This window comes from Ylistrum balloti, unplaced genomic scaffold (genome assembly GCF_031769215.1).
Source record: "Ylistrum balloti isolate Yb309-2 unplaced genomic scaffold, AGI_CSIRO_Ybal_v1 Utg369648, whole genome shotgun sequence".
NCBI lineage: Eukaryota > Metazoa > Mollusca > Bivalvia > Pectinida > Pectinidae > Ylistrum > Ylistrum balloti.
In genome coordinates, this window is record NW_026781905.1 from 292,078 (window position 1) to 311,901 (window position 19,824).

Genomic DNA, 19,824 nt, shown 5'->3' on the forward strand with positions numbered 1-19,824 from the left:
TCTCTACATGCTCTAGAATATACAATAAGAATGGAAGATTGGCAAGGTTTTGTAAATAAGTAAACATTATGATGTCATTTACCTATTGACATCATTATATGAATATTTTGATAAAAAAAATTCTACAATTGTTTATGTTGCAGATATAAACTACTTACGGACAGTCCTTCCTAGTAACATAGAGTCCGAATTCTTTGACTACCTGCAGCAGATATCTACAAAGGATGTAAAACTGTATGCCATTGATGAAGGGACTGTTGTGTTCCCCAAGGTACCCCTTCTGACTGTTGAGGGACCCTTACCTATTGTACAGTTGATGGAAACTCCCCTCCTAAACCTTGTCAACTACGCCAGTTTGGTGGCAACTAATGGCATGCGTTTCCGTCTAGCAGCTGGGCCAGAGAAAATCCTCCTGGAGTTTGGTCTTAGGAGAGCCCAAGGACCTGATGGGGCACTGTCAGCATCTCGTTACTGCTACCTAGGAGGTGAGCTTAAATATGTACACTACGCTAACAACTGATTTACTATACGGATGATTACTGTTTATTAGTTTCCTTCTGCTTGTTGTTGTATTCCTACAAGTTTGAAGGATATTCACTTTCTATGGTGCTAACCACATACATACCAAAACTGTTACTATGGTGATACGGGGTACATAGTTCACATATATACATACCAAAACTGTTACTATGATGATAAGAGTACATAGTTCATACACATACATACCAGAACTGTTACTATGGTGATACGGGGTACATAGTTCACATATATACATACCAAAACTGTTACTATGATGATAAGAGTACATAGTTCACACACATACATACCAAAACTGTTACTATGATGATAAGGGTACATAGTTCACACACATACATACCAGAACTGTTACTATGGTGATAAGGGTACATAGTTCACATATATACATACCAAAACTGTTACTATGATGATAAGGGTACATAGTTCACACACATACATACCAAAACTGTTACTATGGTGATAAGGGTACATAGTTCACACACATACATACCAAAACTGTTACTATGATGATAAGGGTACATAGTTCACACACATACATACCAAAACTGTTACTATGATGATAAGGGTACATAGTTCACACACATACATACCAAAACTGTTACTATGATGATAAGGGTACATAGTTCACACACATACATACCAAAACTGTTACTATGATGATAAGGGTACATAGTTCACACACATACATACCAAAACTGTTACTATGATGATAAGGGTACATAGTTCACACACATACATACCAAAACTGTTACTATGGTGATAAGGGTACATAGTTCACACACATACATACCAAAACTGTTACTATGGTGATAAGGGTACATAGTTCACACACATACATACCAAAACTGTTACTATGGTGATAAGGGTACATAGTTCACACACATACATACCAAAACTGTTACTATGGTGATAAGGGTACATAGTTCACACACATACATACCAAAACTGTTACTATGGTGATAAGGGTACATAGTTCACACACATACATACCAAAACTGTTACTATGATGATAAGGGTACATAGTTCACACACATACATACCAAAACTGTTACTATGATGATAAGGGTACATAGTTCACACACATACATACCAAAACTGTTACTATGGTGATAAGGGTACATAGTTCACACACATACATACCAAAACTGTTACTATGATGATAAGGGTACATAGTTCACACACATACATACCAAAACTGTTACTATGGTGATAAACATGTTCACACACATACATACCAAAACTGTTACTATGGTGATAAGGGGTTCACACACATACATACCAAAAGTGATCACACACATACATACCAAAACTGTTACTATGATGATAAGGGTACATAGTTCACACACATACATACCAAAACTGTTACTATGGTGATAAGGGTACATAGTTCACACACATACATACCAAAACTGTTACTATGGTGATAAGGGTACATAGTTCACACACATACATACCAAAACTGTTGTTCACACACATACATACCAAAACTGTTACTATGGTGATAAGGGTACATAGTTCACACACATACATACCAAAACTGTTACTATGGTGATAAGGGTACATAGTTCACACACATACATACCAAAACTGTTACTATGGTGATAAGGGTACATAGTTCACACACATACATACCAAAACTGTTACTATGGTGATAAGGGTACATAGTTCACACACATACATACCAAAACTGTTACTATGGTGATAAGGGTACATAGTTCACACACATACATACCAAAACTGTTACTATGGTGATAAGGGTACATAGTTCACACACATACATACCAAAACTGTTACTATGATGATAAGGGTACATGGTTCACACACATACATACCAAAACTGTTACTATGATGATAAGGGTACATGGTTCACACACATACATACCAAAACTGTTACTATGATGATAAGGGTACATAGTTCACACACATACATACCAAAACTGTTACTATGGTGATAAGGGTACATAGTTCACACACATACATACCAAAATGTTACTACAGGGTACATAGTTCACACACATACATACCAAAACTGTTACTATGGTGATAAGGGTACATAGTTCACACACATACATACCAAAACTGTTACTATGGTGATAAGGGTACATAGTTCACACACATACATACCAAAACTGTTACTATGGTGATAAGGGTACATAGTTCACACACATACATACCAAAACTGTTACTATGGTGATAAGGGTACATAGTTCACACACATACATACCAAAACTGTTACTGATAAGGGTACATAGTTCACACACATACATACCAAAACTGTTACTATGGTGATAAGGGTACATAGTTCACACACATACATACCAAAACTGTTACTATGGTGATAAGGGTACATAGTTCACACACATACATACCAAAACTGTTACTATGGTGATAAGGGTACATAGTTCACACACATACATACCAAAACTGTTACTATGGTGATAAGGGTACATAGTTCACACACATACATACCAAAACTGTTACTATGGTGATAAGGGTACATAGTTCACACACATACATACCAAAACTGTTACTATGGTGATAAGGGTACATAGTTCACACACATACATACCAAAACTGTTACTATGGTGATAAGGGTACATGTTCACACACACATAAGGTAACTGTTACTATGGTGATAAGGGTACATAGTTCACACACATACATACCAATACTGTTACTATGGTGATAAGGGTACATAGTTCACACACATACATACCAAAACTGTTACTATGGTGATAAGGGTACATAGTTCACACACATACATACCAGAACTGTTACTATGGTGATAAGGGTACATAGTTCACACACATACATACCAAAACTGTTACTATGGTGATAAGGGTACATAGTTCACACACATACATACCAAAACTGTTACTATGATGATAAGGGTACATAGTTCACACACATACATACCAGAACTGTTACTATGGTGATAAGGGGTATATAGTTCACACACATACATACCAAAACTGTTACTATGGTGATAAGGGTACATAGTTCACACACATACATACCAAAACTGTTACTATGGTGATAAGGGTACATAGTTCACACACATTCATACCAAAACTGTTACTATGGTGATAAGGGTACATAGTTCACACACATACATACCAGAACTGTTACTATGGTGATAAGGGTACATAGTTCACACACATACATACCAGAACTGTTACTATGGTGATAAGGGGATAAGGGTACATAGTTCACACACATACATACCAGAACTGCTTATTTTGTTTATATGGGTACATAGTTCACACACATACATACCAAAACTGTTACTATGGTGATAAGGGTACATATTCCACACATACCAAACTGTTAAACAAAATATTGAAATGAAATCTAATATAAAAATATGACTTTTCATTTTGAAGGATTTGATGGTACAAGTAATGTTCTGGCTGGGAAACTGTATGGGATTCCTGTCCGGGGTACACATGCCCATGCTTTTGTTACTTCTTTCACTGATCTTGAGACGATCGCTGACGAGGTAGGTCTGAAGCATTTCTTTGTTCCTACTGGTCAGTAGAACTTTTGTTAATCATGTTAAGCATTATCAAATCCTTGGTTTTTTCTATCATTTAGATAATGTCTGGAGATGTCTTCCCTGATGGTTCAACCAATCTCGTTCACACTTTTTTTTTCAGCAGCAATGTCTTCCCTGATGGTTCAACAAATCTCGTTCACACTTTTTTCTTCAGCAGCAATGTCTACCCTCATTGTTCAACCAATCTTGTTCACACTTTTTTTGTTCAGCAACATTGTCTGCCCTGATTTTTCAACCAATATCATCACCACTTTTTTCACACTACAGCAATAACAAGTAACTGTTTTCCAGAATGGAACTTTTGATTCTGCAATCAATAGAAGACTCATTGCCCTTTGTTATTTTCATGAGTTTAAATATTCTGGACATCTCTGGAGTTTTAAATCTCTTTGAAAGTGGTATGCTATATCATTTTTGTTTTTCTATTTTGATATCATAACTGACCTATCTTATTAGGCCCCACAGTCCTCTGGTCAGAGGAAGAGACTTTCCCAAGTATATGATAGATTACTGACAATTACTTGTAAGTAAACTGTTAGTACAAGAACATACTTATCTTTGAAATACGTAGTTATTTCAATGATCTCTATTTCAGACCCTGATGAGAAAGGGAACCGAGGAACCTGTCAAGTTTCTGCCAATTTGTAAAAAATGGCAAAAAAAGCTCACAAGCATTTTAGGTACGATTAGCTTATCTCCTAATGTGTTCTGATTTTTTTATGACAACATTTTGAAAGAAAATAGAATTATCAGTTTTTATACCCTCTGTTAAATGATGTATGAAGTATCACAATGTCTGTTCATTCATCAGTTGATGTGTACAAGAGATCTGTTAAATGATGTATGAAGTATCACTATGTCTGTTCATTCAGCCGTTGGTGTGTACAAGAGATCTGTGAATCCCACAACAGATGATGTTAAGGTCTACCCTGAAATCACTTTATATTCATGTTCAAAGGATTGAACAAAAGACACAATGAAAGAAAAAAATGAATTTAATATTCCACCTACAATCTCAAAAAGATTGAACAGAAGACACAAGTAAAGAGAAAAAATGAATTTAAATGTATCAGCTACAGTCTCAAAGGATTGAACAAAGGACACAAGTAAAGAAAAAGATTAATTTAGATGTACCACCTACAATCTCAAATAATGCATCTGTTTTGTCCTCCTATCACTCTAGTGCACTATAGCATTTGGAGGGATCAGAGGAAAATTTTGTTCAACTGAAATCATTGTTGAAATAAAAATCTAGTTCTGACAGTAATTAATAACTATGTAAATTGGTGTGTTTAGATTTTTCCTTGAAAGTAAGAAAAATAAAAGCCCCACAAATGTTAATAATTCTGCAGTATCCTGTACTGAAGTGGTTCCATTGTAACCTCAATTTAATGATGAAGGTGTTGATATTCTAGGTTTCCTTGATGACCAGGTGAGTGATGGGGAGTTAGCAGCCTTTATATCCTACGCTTCTGCCTTCCCTGATGGCTTCCTGGCTCTTATAGACACCTACGATGTCATCAAGTATGTCACATGTCAAATCAGCTTCATACAAATTGTTTTTAATGGTGTAACTTTACTCAGAGTTGTAGGACAGCTTCATACAGGTGTAAAATACAGCTTGATTTAAACATGTAGTACAGCTTCATACAGGTGTAAAATACAGCTTGATTTAAACATGTAGTACAGCTTCATACAGGTGTAAAGTACATCTTCATTCAGACATGTAGTACAGCTTCATACTGTTGTAAAGTACATCTTCATTCAAACATGTAGTACAACTTCATACAGGTGTAAAGTACAGCTTGATTTAAACATGTAGTACAGCTTCATACAGGCGTAAAGTACATCTTCATTTAAACATGTAGTACAGCTTCATACAGATGTGAAGAACAGCTTCAACTATATACATGTAACCCTTGTAAATACTAGCTGCAATATACTGCTTATCTAGAAAGGACTCTAGCTAGTAAACCAGAGGTCCAGTATTTGGCAGAGACATTGAATTGAAGTATCAACAATTCTACATATTCGACGGAGATGAATTACAGTTACACTCAGACACAGACAGATTTGTATTTCAGCATTCACTGAGACATGAATTGCAGCTTCATACACATCCAAAGAACAGCTTCAACTATATACATGTAACCCTTGTACAGTTTGCAATATACATCCAAAGAACAGCTTCACTGTGACATGAGGTCCAGGATTTGGCACAGACATTGAATCCAAAGAACAGCTTCACTGACATGTAAGTACAGTTTCATACACACAAAGAACAGCTTCGCTGTGACATGAATTGCAGCTTCATACACATCCAAAGAACAGCTTCACTGACATGAAGTACAGTTTCATACACATCCAAAGAACAGCTTCACTGACATGAAGTACAGTTTCATACACATCCAAAGAACAGCTTCGCTGTGACATGTAGTTCCGTTTCATACACATCCAAAGAACAGCTTCACTGACATGAAGTACAGTTTCATACACATCCAAAGAACAGCTTCGCTGTGACATGTAGTTCCGTTTCATTCAACCATTGAACGGATGGCAGATAGGATTTCTTGTCTATTTGATTGCACTCTTGGTGACAGATATGTAAACTGATATCCGATTATAAAAATGATCATTTTGTAGATCTGGACTGCCAAACTTCTGTACAGTTGCGCTGGCCCTACATGAGTTAGGATATGAGCCACGTGGTGTGAGATTGGACAGTGGAGATCTCTCCTACCTATCTAACCATGTCAGGTTACACTTCAAAAAAGTTGCTGACAGGTAAGTTAGTAATCTTCATTTTCACTTCAAAAGGCCTCTTTAACAAGTTACACAATCTTATTCAGGCAGAAACCTTTTAACTGTTGAGATCTCTTGATGAAACTTGAAAAAATATTTACATCATCCACACGCAGTGATCAGGTGAGTAAAATTAGGTAACTTTGACTTTCACGACAAGTTCAAAGGTCAACAATTTTGATAAATAAACAGAATTATCTATTTCAATTAATTTTGTATAGAACATAGCTGTTGAGCCATTATAGATATCATGTATATATAAGTAGGGAAAACTTACTTCACAATTGTTGTGAAATAAATAAAGTTTATAATTATTATAGAAATCAAGATAAAAGTACAAAACATCACATAATTAGGCCAATGTGACCTTCATCTAATGTTCAAAAATAGAAAACATGCATTTTCTTCAGTATTGTTTTTGGTCCAGGCCATGAACTTTAAACTGTTAGAGATAAATTGATCTAAAGTCACCTGATTACGTGTCAGTGTTGTCAGGTCAGAGGTCAAGATAAATGTCAAATTTTAAATCTGTTGAATTTCTTTTTGTAACATTCTCAAGCAAAATTGATGCAGTAAAACTGGCAAATTGCAAGAATTTTCTTGTTCATTGATAAACTTTCCAGTCACTTATTAAGTCAAATCAGACTACTGGTATCAGAGCTGCATTTTTACAGTATACAATTCAGATTTGTTGCTATATGATCAATATTTTTCTGTTCTAGTCTAAGTCTACCTTGGTTTGGTAAACTGACTATTGTAGCCAGTAATGACATCAACGAGGACACTATACACTCGTTAAATCAACAGGTAATTTCCATTTCTATCTACCTTCCCATCATAATATTGTATCATGCACTTTGTAGACACCAGAATATTCAAACTATGGAAAATGTTAAATTCATTAATTTTTATGGGAGATTTATTTTTTAATTGATTTTGTATATAGGCTTAATCCAAGATTCCATGAACTGAGATTTATTGCATTGGATTTCTCCATGAAATCAAGTATCAATGAAATAGTTTGACATGCCATGAAAATTAGGCCTCACAAAAATTTAGGATTTTACAGTAGTCACTAATATATAGAGTAGAGTGCTGGCACTCTAGTTTCTGACATGACCTAAAACTTGTGATTAACCTTTGATTAGAGTCTAGAATAATAGTGCAGGTGTCATTATTTGAACAACACCAGACTGGGAAAGTCTTTAATTCACTGGTGTTCTAAATTTCCATGAAACCCTCAAGTCTGGATCACTATTGTGATATTAAGGTCAAATTACAGAATTGTGATACTGGGATAAAACTAAAGAATCCTATTGAGTTTAAATGGAAGCAGTACATAGAGGATAATGAGACTAAATAAACGAAGTTTGATTTTGATTGCAAATGATAGTAGTTTGATTCTAGGCCTAAACACAGACATGGTGAAAATAGGCCTGGATTACGATTCTAGGACTAAACACAGACATGGTGAAAATAGGCCTGGATTACGATTCTAGACCTAAACACAGACATGGAGAAAATAGGCCTGGATTACGATTCTAGGCCTAAACACAGACATGGTGAAAATAGGCCTGGATTACGATTCTAGGCCTAATCACAGACATGGTGAAAATAGGCCTGGATTACGATTCTAGGCCTATACAAAACAAAAGTAGGCCTGAATTACAATTCTGGGCCTAAACAAAAAGATGGCAAAAATAGGACCAGCTGTGTGGCATTTCAGAAAACAATGCGTGTTCTTAAATACTACACAGCTGACCATTCTTTATCTGAAATACTGTACAGCTGGCCATTCTTGTTCTGAAATATAACACAGCTGGGCATTCTTGTTCTGAAATATCACAAGCCGGGCATTCTTGTTCTGAAATATCACACAGTTGGGCATTCTTTTTCTGAAATAGTGTATAGCTGGGTATTGTTTTTCTGAAATACCACAGAGCTGGCCATTCTTTTTCTGAAATACCGTACAGCTGGGCATTCTGAATCTGAAAAATCACACAGCTGGGCATTCTTTTTCTAAAATACCACACAGCTGGGCATTCTTGTTCTGAAATATCACACAGCTGGGCATTCTTGTTCTAAAATAAATATCACACAGCTGGGCATTCTTGTTCTGATATACCACACAGCTGGGCATTCTTGTTCTAAAATAAATATCACACAGCTGGGCATTCTTGATCTGAAATATCACACAGCCAGGCATTCTTGTTCTGAAAAAGTCACACAGCCGGGCATTCTTGTTCTGAAAAAGTCACACAGCTGGGCATTCTTTTTCTGAAATATTGTACAGCTGGGCATTCTTGTTCTGAAATATCACACAGCTGATATTGCTGCATTTAGTTTTGTCATATTTGCTCCCTTAATGCAATATAGTATACCTAGCGCTCCCTTAATGCAATATAACATACCTAGTGCTCCCTTAATGCAATATAACATACCTAGCGCTCCCTTAATGCAATATAACATACCTAGTGCTCCCTTAATGCAATATAACATACCTAGCGCTCCCTTAATGCAATATAACATACCTAGCGCTCCCTTAATGCAATATAACATACCTAGCGCTCCCATAATGCAATATAACATACCTAGCGCTCCCTTAATGCAATATAACATACCTAGCGCTCCCTTAATGCAATAATATAACATACCTAGCGCTCCCTTAATGCAATATAACATACCTAGCGCTCCCTTAATGCAATAATATAACATACCTAGCGCTCCCTTAATGCAATATAACATACCTAGTGCTCCCATAATGCAATATAACATACCTAGAGCTCCCTTAATGCAATATAACATACCTAGCGCTCCCTTAATGCAATAATATAACATACCTAGCGCTCCCTTAATGCAATATAACATACCTAGCGCTCCCTTAATGCAATATAACATACCTAGCGCTCCCTTAATGCAATATAACATACCTAGCGCTCCCTTAATGCAATATAACATACCTAGCGCTCCCTTAATGCAATATAACATACCTAGCGCTCCCTTAATGCAACATAACATACCTAGCGCTCCCTTAATGCAACATAACATACCTAGCACTCCCTTAATGCAACATAACATACCTAGCGCTTCCATAATGCAACATAACATACCTAGCGCTCCCTTAATGCAATATAACATACCTAGCGCTCCCTTAATGCAATATAACATACCTAGCGCTCCCATAATGCAATATAACATACCTAGCGCTCCCTTAATGCAATATAACATAGCTACCGCTCCCTTAATGCAATATAACATACCTAGCGCTCCCTTAATGCAATATAACATACCTAGCAAACATTTTTAAAGTGGACAAATTTCTTATAAAAGATTTCTATACCTGTATACTTGGATAACAATTTTTAGGGTTCTATAAAAACTGGAACATCCATGAAATATTAGCACGACAAAATCAAGCGAATATCCAGTAGATTTATCTGCTTGATTAAAGTAGATGTACAGAAAAGGTTTGGCAGTTCGTAGCTAAGTAAGCTGAGTTCACAATATCCACACTCGACTGGTTATTTTACATTTCCTGTGATTAATCTAAGCTCTATTTTCGACTTAACAGGGACACGAGATCGATAGCTTTGGTATAGGAACTCACCTGGTCACATGTCAGAAACAGCCAGCTCTTGGTGGTGTTTACAAGGTAATATTATTTAGTAAAAATTTCAGCTAAAATGTTCATCACTGAACTTTTCGGTGAAATTTATCTGTGATAATTTATCTGTGATAATTTATCTGTGATAATTTATTTGTCAAACATGCAGATCTCGATAATTGAATTAGAAAATTGTATAAATCAAAGCTTCTGGAATCAGTCATAAAAGAAAACAGTTCCTTTTTTTGGCCGAAAATTGTTCAAAGATGAAGCAAAGTGAAACCAAAAATTTGTTTCCAGCTGGTTGAGGTGAACCAAAGGCCGAGGATTAAACTTAGTGAGGATGTGGAGAAAGTCACCATCCCTGGACGGAAGATTGCGTATCGCCTGTTTGGTGCTGATGGTAATGCCCTTGTTGATCTGATGTTACAACCAGACGAGTCTCCTCCCAACCTCAACACCAGGATACTATGTCGCCATCCATTTCAGGTAAATGCACATGCTTACCTCATTGTATCTCCTCAATATTTGAGGTCGAGGTTGTGAAAGCTTAATTTTTAGCATCTCAGACTTTCCAATCTTGGGTGAAGATCCGAGGTGTGTGGTTCAATGGTTCTACAGGAAACTGATTTAATAATACCGGCTTGTGCTGTCGTGGTTTTGTCCTTGCGTTGAACGGCGTGTGATGGATCTATCACATGATTCAGTGAGTTAGCTTTATGCTGCTACAAGACGACAACTTTCAAGATGACCTTGGCTGTTAATTGGGCAATAAACAGCCAAACAAATTGCATGTTAGATAAACTGTCTGTCATCAACAGTTAGTATTGTTTCATTGTAATATCTTTTCCAGTTCTCAGAATATCATTGAATGGTTTTAATTTGAGGTTTGAGAAATAAAGACAGATGGTATATCTGTTTTAGTGTTGTGTAACTTTGTAAAGGAGTATAAAGCAAAATTGACCAGGTTTCTGATCACAATTGTTTTGAATTTAAACTCAAATAAACATTTTGTGTTCTTTTTCAGGAGTCAAAACGAGCCTATGTTTGTCCTGCTAAAATGGAGCAACTTCATAAGCTGTACTGGGACAATGGGAAGGTGAGAAAATGATCAGTATTGTTATATTCCATACCATCCAGTGGGACATGCTGAGGTGGGACACAGATAGGTTCCACTGATGGGCTATGTTTGTCCATTCACTCACCTGTGGGACATGCTCAGGTGGGACACACAGATAGGTCCCACTGATGGGCTATGTTTGTCCAATCACTCACCTGTGGGACATGCCCAGGTGGGACATGCTCAGGTGGGACAAACAGATAGGTTCCACTGATGGGCTATGTTTGTCCATTCACTCACTTGTGGGACATGCCCAGGTGGGACACAGATAGGTTACACTGATGGGCTTTGTTTGTCCATTCACTCAATTGTGGGACATGCCCAGGTGGGACACAGATAGGATCCACTGATGGGCTATGTTTGTCCATTCACTCACATGTGGGACATGCCCTGGTGGGACATGCCCCGGTGGGACACAGATAGGTTCCACTGATGGGCTATGTTTGTCCATTCACTCACCTGTGGGACATGCCCAGGTGGGACACACAGATAGGTTCCACTGATGGGCTATGTTTGTCCATTTACTCACCTGTGGGACATGCCCTGGTGGGACATGCCCAGGTGGGACACACAGATAGGTCCCACTGATGGGTTTTGTTTGTCCAATCACTCACCTGTGGGACATGCCCAGGTGGGACACAGATAGGATCCACTGATGGGCTATGTTTGTCCATTCACTCACATGTGGGACATGCCCAGGTGGGACACACAGATAGGTTCCACTGATGGGCTATGTTTGTCCATTTACTCACCTGTGGGACATGCCCTGGTGGGACATGCCCAGGTGGGACACAGATAGGATCCACTGATGGGCTATGTTTGTCCATTCACTCACATGTGGGACATGCCCAGATGGGACATTACATGTTGTAATAGGGATACTGGGACATGGTGTTCCCCTCACACACTAGTGGGACATGTCCAGCTCGGATACAGCCCTTTAAAAAGAAGTATTTTATAGATTATGTTTCTGGGAGGTAAATTAAAGTTATCATATGGTCTGAGATTCAATAAACTGAAATCTGAAAAAAGAGTCTTTTTTGACAAATTGGTTTCTGATATCCATTGAGATGGTTGAGATGCTGTTAGCTGATGGATTGAACAAAGAAAAATTTTTGTTGTTTCAGTTAGTACGATCACTCCCCACTCTGACAGAGCTGCGATCAAAAGCTATGGCATCTCTAAACAGCATGAGACAAGACCACAAACGGGCTCTCAATCCCACACCATACAAGGTAAATACTATTACTGATAGCAAGGAGATATTGGAGGGTATTTATAATGGGGGGGGGGGTATTTATAATGGTTTTGGGAAGTGGTGTATTTATAATGGTTTTGGGGGAGTGGTGTATTTATAATGGTTTTGGTGGGGGGATGTATTTATAATGGTTTTGGTGGGGGGATGTATTTATAATGGTTTTGGGGGAGGGGTGTATTTATAATGGTTTTGGGGGAGGGGTGTATTTATAATGGTTTTGGGGGAGACGTAGATTTATAATGGTTTTGGGGGAGTGGTGTATTTATAATGGTTTTGGTGGGGGGATGTATATATAATGGTTTTGGTGGGGGGATGTATTTATAATGGTTTTGGGGGAAGGGTGTATTTATAATGGTTTTGGGGGAGGGGTGTATTTATAATGGTTTTGGGGGAGACGTAGATTTATAATGGTTTTTGGGGAGTGGTGTAGTTATAATGGTTTTGGGGGAGGGGTGTATTTATAATGGTTTTAGGGGAGGGGTGTATTTATAATGGTTTTGGGGGAGTGGTGTATTTATAATGGTTTTGGGGGAGGGGTGTATTTATAATGGTTTTGGGGGAGTGGTGTATTTATAATGGTTTTGGGGGAGAGGTAGATTTATAATGGTTTTGGGGGAGGGGTGTATTTATAATGGTTTTTGGGAAGTGGTGTATTTATAATGGTTTTTGGGAAGTGGTGTATTTATAATGGTTTTGGGGGAAGGGTGTATTTATAATGGTTTTGGGGGAGAGGTAGATTTATAATGGTTAGGGTTAGGAATACTATGTCTGTTTATGTTATAAAAGCTGTGGATTGCTGTAACTGAAACCATTTTATTATATGTTTTTTTACAAAATATTTCCTATCTTACAGGTATCAGTTAGTGCGAACTTGTACCAGTTTCTGCACGACTTGTGGCTGGAGAATGCACCTATAGGAGAGCTGGCTTAGCTAGCTATATAACCTTCAGAAAAATTACTACCCAGAATTTGTGGTGTTGGAAGTTAATTGTAAGCTGCTGTTTCTTGTGCATGGACCAGTAAATGTTTTTGAAAATATAAAGAATTGAAAAGCTGATGACCGGTCAGTAAAAGTTTTTGGTGAAAAATTGTAGTGATTGGACACTACTTTTTGAGGTTAGATATTGAATACATTTTTAGGAGAAAAAATAAAACAGATTGTGACTGAAGAAGGGATGATTTTCAAGTAATATATAATTGAGGGCATGCGATTTTCTTCAAAGAGGGGTGTTAGATAGGGAGGGGGCACTCAGAAAAAATATTATATTGAAGCCTGATTGAAATACGTAGGTTAAAGGAGATCATTGTTGTGTTACACATCTTATCAGATTTTCTGGGAAAGTGACCTCTGGGGAATCCATCAGCATTTCACTCATTCTAGCTTAATAGAAGGAAAGCAAAAAGGAGATAATTCTAGATGTTTATGTCTTAGTGTTTCCTAATACGGTATTTCTGAAGAGAAAAAAAATATTGTGATATAACCAGAATGGTGAGAACTTGTATCTACTCAAAGGGTAGGTGTTAGTACATTAAACCAGATAACATAATCCAGCAGTGGGGATGTCGGCGTTTATTGTCCAGAAGAGGGATAGTGATGGTGTTCAGCCTCTTAAGTTTTACTGATTAGAAATGAGTGTATTTTACTGTTAATTGATTAAAGCTTTGAGCATTCCTGTATTTGTATAGTAATGCTTGATATATAGCTACGTGTATAGAGGACTTTCATTGTTTCAACGTTTAATTCAAACAAAGAAAAGTGTGAAAAATATAAAAAAGGTTTATAACAGACAAGGAAAGATGTACAAATGTTAAACAGAAGTCATTAACTGTAAACAGATATTAACGCCTGACACAAGAAGAACAAAGAAATATATGTTATACATGAAATGTTGCAATCTTTTTAATTTTTTAACTACAAAACCAAAAAGATATAAGAGACATTCCAATTTTAATGCTACTTTTGTTTCTTAATCATAAATTGAATGTTGTGGACATTTTTTTCATTAAGATGTTGTTATTCAGTCCTTTCAATTTTAAAATCGTAGAAGATTTTTTGTAACTAATATGATGGCCATAGCCCTCTTGTAAAGACATGCATGACCTATTATAAAGCCTGAAGGTTCATTTTATACCCAAGACTGTGTATCAGTCCTTGTTCTTTGTTATTTTAGATCTAACCAACAGTTGGAGAACATTTTTTTGTTCCTCAATATTGTTTGCTTTGTTTAAACGTGTATAGCTGGCTATTTTTAATTTGAATTTTTAAGATGTTTGGGGAGTGTTTCCAATATCTACCCATCCCATTCTTGACTCATTATCATCATAAGGTGGTCATTGGTCATGGTTAATGGGTCAAAGCTAATATTCACCATGAAGACTTTTATGAAAAGGACATTCAGTCCTCAGCATTTTCTAAATTTTAATTTCTGTGTGTTCAAAACCATAATTTTTGCATTTTTCAGAGAGAGAAATTTTTTGTGCAATACATGTACTGCTCTGCGATCTTTTTTTGGCATTGTAGAAAAACTTTATAGGAAATTCAAATTCATTTATCTTATCAATTTGATCAACTGTAAATACTGTTGAAGCTGATTTTAAAATCAAAATGCTACAATCCTGTTTAGTGATTAAATCAGACATATATCAATAGATATAAACCAGAAAATAAAACAGACAGAAGCATATCATTTTTTCTTTTCAGTTTAACGGGGATTTGGAGAAGGTATTCATTAGTTTGTCTTTTAATGAAGGAAAACTCCACCAATATTTGTTGTTAGCCATTTTATGTGTTCCAAGTGAAATTACAGGAATGTTGTGTTCATTTTCACCAAATGTTATCTTTGTCTTGTCTTGTAATAAGTCCAGGGTTTCAACATATCATTTCTGCTCAGAGCTCAGAGTTAAAATGTAGGCTTATTACAGGACAGTGATAAATATTTGTTGATATTTATGTGTAAGACTTCAAGACTTTTATACACATTGATTAAATACAAGATAAGAATCTATTGAAGAAAAAACTGAGAAAAAAAGCAAACACACCCTGCCCCCCTCCCCCACCTCCCCCTTCCATCCAAAATCAATGAAAACTTTTTAATGAATGGAAAGTTCTGAGGGATGACAAAATACAACTTCGGAAGAAGAAGATCAGTACAGATTTAAAATTATGTATCTATACCCAATATGATTTAGACAACTTGGTTTTGTCAACTTGCTTGATCAAAGCCTCTTTTCATATTCATCCGAGTATGGCACTCTCATTCAGGGAGTGTTTCATTATCGTGACAGGGTCTGAAAACAATGAGCTATGATGGGAAGACTTTCTCATGACAAAGGGGGATAATTCAATATCACATTAACAAAATGCTGTTCTTGATGGAATACATACCTTTTTAAAAGAGGTTAGTATTCAGGGGTAGAAATAAGAAATTGTACTTATATTACTTATGGTTAAAAGAAAAATACTATCAGAATTTATTTATCAGATTTATTTTGTATTTTGGTTGGATAAGATAAATTTCTATCCGTTAAGTTTGGTGTATTTTTTAATCAAAATATATTTTGAACATTTTCAATTTAACTAGAGTTTATGATGTAAGTACATAACTGAGTAAAAGTTGTACATGATCCTAACACACACTAGTCAGATTATACAATAATTTACTTGGATTTTATACAGAGTTTTTTCCCTTTAATTCATGTATTTGAAGTAAATATTAGCCAAAATAGATATTAAACAGTTCTTTTATTGTTCAACTCCTTTGTAGAGGAAATAAAATTCTGATTGTCCTGACATAAATCCTTTAGGTTTTCTCAAAATCACTGTGTAATACAAGGCAGATATTTTATGCATTTCTAATGGGTGTGAATTTCACAAGTCATAGTAGGTTACGTTTTCTGTTGTTGTAACTGACTGCTCCACAGTGTGGAGAACCACGTTTTATAGGCTCCTAGCATTTATTGTTGTATGTGTGATTTACAACTTTATTGTTTGGTATTAACAGGAAACTGCTGACATTTTAGTGCAATATCATGTGTTTTGCCATGACTTAGAAATATTATACTCTGGCAAAATCTGTATGGTTTGTCTTATTCTAGAAATATTGTACAAATTGTGTAAACACTGTGTTTTGTCTTAAACTCTCTGAATCCTTATGACCCAGAAATAATACATATTTGGTTTGGCTTAATCAGTTTAGTGTATAACAATGAAAAAGTTGACAAGATGCATTTCAAGTAGAAACTTCACATTCGTATGATAGTTTTCTGTCCTGTCCCAACATAGTATCATTGCTTATGAAACCTTAATTTAAGATCTTTCAACAGAATTTTAATCTTGTGATCAGTTTTCTGTCCTGTCCCAACATAGTATCATTGCTTATGAAACCTTAATTTAAGATCTTTCAACAGAATTTTAATCTTGTGATCAGTTTTCTGTCCTGTCCCAACATAGTATCATTGCTTATGAAACCTTAATTTAAGATCTTTCAACAGAATTTTAATCTTGTGATCAGTTTTCTGTCCTGTCCCAACATAGTATCATTGCTTATGAAACCTTAATTTAAGATCTTTCAACAGAATTTTAATCTTGTGATCAGTTTTCTGTCCTGTCCCAACATAGTATCATTGCTTATGAAACCTTAATTTAAGATCTTTCAACAGAACTTTAATCTTGTGATTAAAAGAAAAGACAAGTACTGATTGTATTTCTTATGAATCCATATTTCTGGGTTTGAAGGTCAAGGTCACTGATGAATAGGTAAGTTAAGTATCCTCACCTAAAGAAATCTTCATTGGGTACCAATGTCAAGGTTGTTACTATTTATAGGAAAATGTCCAACATTAACACTTGTGACAAAAGCAGAAAAAAACATGTGTCATGTACATAGACAGTAAAATCAATTACAACAATTACTGACATCATTGCTGGAACATTCTGGCTTTAGAAATTTTCCAATTTGTGCAGATTACAAAACTCATAAGTTTACATGTTTGAAAAGTGTTAATAAATAATCTGATGTGTTCTTTGAAATTCCAATAATGAGCCAGAGCAGCAATATGATCTGTAGAGTGTTTGTAAAAATATTTATGTTTAGACCAGTGGTAGATGTTCTCAGGTCAGTGATGTAAGGTTAAACACAAACATAGTAGTACTCCTATTTAGTGTAAAGGTACATACCATTTCCAGTTGTACATTAGTGCACAAATTCTTTTCTTAAATGTTAGTGTTATTGTGAACATTTTCCAAATTATATTTACAAATTTCCGTAGCTAAAGGGAATAATGTTAATTTTTTACCCTGAAATTTTCCATTGAAAGCATGGTGGTCTCCTAGTAGATTGTATGTATGGATGGTGATAAAGAAGGTACTTGACTGACATGTCACACAAACAATGTGTTGTAGCCTCAGAAAACATTTTTCAATCTGCAAATTCCAGTAAACTTGGCTGAGTACATGAATGTGCCAGAAATGTTTTGTAACAGTTGTTAGAGGCGGATGACAGCTCAAGCTTAATGCTCCACAGGGTGTTGAGAAAGATTCTCACTAGTAGCAAATTGCCCAATATCTTAGGCAGGATAATAATTTGTGAACCACTTTGAAACAGCTGAATGTGATCTTGTGGTATAACTTCAAATTATTATAATTGGTATCGTATGTTTTGGAAAACTGTCACAAAATGTGTGGAACAGGTGGTTTAAGTAATAGATGTAACTAATTCCAGCGATACTTTCTGAAGAAAAATCCAAACTTCATAACAAATTCCCAGAGACAATAAACTTGATAATACTTGCCAATAGACAACTCCATAACACTTTCCCATAGACAACTCCATAACACTTTCCCATAGACAACTCCATAACACTTTCCCATAGACAACTCCATAACACTTTCCCATAGACAACTCCATAATACTTTCTCTTAAACAACTCCATAACACTTTCCCATAGACAACTCCATAATACTTTCCTAATACTTTCTCTTAAACAACTCCATAACACTTTCCCATAGACAACTCCATAATACTTTCTCTTAAACAACTCCATAACACTTTCCCATAGACAACTCCATAATACTTTCTCTTAAACAACTCCATAACACTTTCCCATAGACAACTCCATAATACTTTCCCATAGACAACTCCATAACACTTTCCCATAGACAACTCCATAATACTTTCTCTTAAACAACTCCATAACACTTTCCCATAGACAACTCCATAATACATGTATTCAGAGTAATCAATTATTTCAAGTGTTAAAAATAATGGGTTTGAATTCAGATCGGACCTTTTGTAATCATCTGTTTCAAGTTTGTTCAGATCTTTGGTTAAATTTGATGTTCTGGATCCAATCTTGGTGAAGCCTGGTTCAGATCTTTGGTTAAATTTGATGTTCTGGATCCAATCTTGGTGAAGCCTGGTTCAGATCTTTGGTTAAATTTGATGTTCTGGGTCCAATCCTGGTGAAGCCTGGTTCAGATCTTTGGTTAAATTTGATGTTCTGGATCCAATCTTGATGAAGCTGTGTTCAGATCTTTGGTTAAATTTGATGTTCTGGGTCCAATCCTGGTGAAGCCTGGTTCAGATCTTTGGTTAAATTTGATGTTCTGGGTGCAATCTTGGTGAAGCCTGGTTCAGATCTTTGGTTAAATTTGATGTTCTGGGTCCAATCTTGGTGAAGCCTGGTTCAGATCTTTGGTTAGATTTGATGTTCTGGGTCCAATCTTGGTGAAGCCTTAATAACTGTACAGTTTTATCACTAAAGAGAGCTATGGGAATGTCTCATTTTATGATAGACTTGTCAATGTTGTATGTAGACAAGTGTTACAGTAGTCTGTGTGATATTATTTTTCTAAAGTCAAAGAAATCTTTATTGCAAAATAAAGTAATATATATCTAGAAGATATCTTTGTCTTGTTTTTTCTTAATACTGGGTGTAATGGTTTCTAG

At 35.9% G+C, this 19,824-nt stretch overlaps 1 protein-coding gene across 2 annotated transcripts in view; it reads left to right on the plus strand.

The window, feature by feature from the left end:
* Positions 1 to 18,837, plus strand: part of LOC132555925 (nicotinate phosphoribosyltransferase-like) — a 28,685-nt gene extending 9,848 nt beyond the window's left edge. For both annotated transcript variants that reach the window (XM_060220309.1, XM_060220306.1), the window contains exons 3-13: positions 144 to 485; positions 3,921 to 4,036; positions 4,689 to 4,773; positions 5,509 to 5,617; positions 6,737 to 6,877; positions 7,618 to 7,702; positions 10,467 to 10,547; positions 10,800 to 10,988; positions 11,527 to 11,598; positions 12,747 to 12,854; positions 13,731 to 18,837. In XM_060220309.1, the coding sequence (XP_060076292.1) occupies positions 144 to 485; positions 3,921 to 4,036; positions 4,689 to 4,773; positions 5,509 to 5,617; positions 6,737 to 6,877; positions 7,618 to 7,702; positions 10,467 to 10,547; positions 10,800 to 10,988; positions 11,527 to 11,598; positions 12,747 to 12,854; positions 13,731 to 13,808 (1,406 nt within the window). In that variant the 3' untranslated portion in view covers positions 13,809 to 18,837. The remainder of the gene's footprint in view (positions 1 to 143; positions 486 to 3,920; positions 4,037 to 4,688; positions 4,774 to 5,508; positions 5,618 to 6,736; positions 6,878 to 7,617; positions 7,703 to 10,466; positions 10,548 to 10,799; positions 10,989 to 11,526; positions 11,599 to 12,746; positions 12,855 to 13,730) is intronic.
* Positions 18,838 to 19,824: the final 987 nt, after the last annotated feature.